Below are 1,502 nucleotides of genomic sequence, written 5' to 3' on the forward strand. Positions count from 1 at the left end.
CGGGGGGGCTAAGCCCCCCCCCTGAGCTGGCGAGCGAAGCGAGCAGGGGGCGAAGCCCCCCTAGTTGATAATAACAATATAACAATCAATACCAATATTATCAACTACATTAGTATTGATTTTTATGTTGGAAACAACATAAATAATATTGATAATATTATAATATTAACAATATTGATATCAAACGGTGTTTCTTTTTTTTTTAATATTGATAATATTATAATATTAATAATATTTATATTAAACGGTGTCGCAATATTGATATTATTATAATATTATCAATATTAATGTTATTATTATTATTATTATTATTATTAATATTGTTAATGTTGTGTTTGTGATTTTATCAGGCGATTTTTGCATTAAATTTCCGCTACACTTGATGAGAATTCACAATTTGATTTTAAAAAATAGTCGAAAACTGTAAAATTCCGACAATAAGTCATTAAAAATCGGGAAAAATAAATTGGCAAATTTTCTTTGCACAATAAATGGGACAGACTATTGCTGAATGACTCCACTCACTTGCGCAGTCGTTGGCAATGGTTTTATGATTGTAAAATTGACGAAAATGGAGTCTTCATCGTCGCTGTCAGTGTTGATGTGAGCTTCGGGGTCTTTGATGTATTCCGGGTCGATAGTCTCGATGACAATATCTTCATAGTAAAGTTCAAGTTGCGCCTGCAAAAAAACGGCACTCAAAAATTTTTAATGACTCAATTTATCGCATTCTCATAAGTCACTGGGTTTTTCTATCCTCATGAGTTGTTGATGAAAAACCCAATGAGTCGTTGACGAAAAACGTGGGTACGTCTAAGCCACTAGATTTTACAGTGCATTTTTGAAAATAATCTCAAAATGATCACATTCACCCCATCGTAGAAATCATAAAATAACAAATGAATTTCGCAAAAAAAGAAGAGGTGAATTACTTCAATCCCCGAAAAATGAACTGCAAGAACAGCCAGAGTAATAAATTTAATCCAAAACTCGTTCATATTTAAACTGAAATGTATTAAGCGAACTTTTATTATTAAATCCGCAGTGGCTCGCACGCTCGAATGAGACATCCGTCTCTCCGGGGAGCTCTTGGCCCTCTTATAGAGCCACGCGAGTACGCGAGGAAAAACAAGAGTGAAGCTAATTATCAGACTCGAGCGATCGACAATAATCAACTGGTCACGTAAGGTCTAAACTCGTACAATAAAAAAAATATATAACACGAAATAATATGAAACGATACTTTTTCGATCGTTTCGCTTCCGCACGCGAATTCCTTGTGGACGTCGAGCAACACAGCTTCCTGATTACGATCGCTGCTGCTGCATTAGGGGGGATTGAAATTAGGTGTACGACCTGTGAATATTTTTAGAGGCCCCACGCTCCGGGGGTTGGTCGATTTTCCCGTGTTATGTTTCATTTTAATTCCGGATTGGACGGCTCCTTCCCCTTTCCTCTTCATGTCACGATTAATAATTGATGGGTCAATCGTCATTAGGCTT

General features: G+C 36.3%; 1 protein-coding gene across 1 annotated transcript in view; it reads right to left on the bottom strand.

Annotated features, from left to right (window-relative positions):
* LOC107036942 overlaps window positions 1-1,061 on the bottom strand; it is a 2,335-nt gene extending 1,274 nt beyond the window's left edge. The window contains exons 1-2 of the mRNA XM_015255210.2: window positions 933-1,061; window positions 526-681 (exon numbers count right to left, since the gene is read on the bottom strand). Of these exons, the coding sequence (XP_015110696.1) occupies window positions 526-681; window positions 933-998 (222 nt within the window). The 5' untranslated portion in view covers window positions 999-1,061. The remainder of the gene's footprint in view (window positions 1-525; window positions 682-932) is intronic.
* Between the last annotated feature and the right edge of the window lie 441 nt (window positions 1,062-1,502).

The sequence above is a fragment of the Diachasma alloeum genome, unplaced genomic scaffold, assembly GCF_001412515.2.
Source record: "Diachasma alloeum isolate Michigan unplaced genomic scaffold, Dall2.0 Dall_scaffold_00212, whole genome shotgun sequence".
Taxonomy (NCBI): Eukaryota; Metazoa; Arthropoda; class Insecta; order Hymenoptera; family Braconidae; genus Diachasma; species Diachasma alloeum.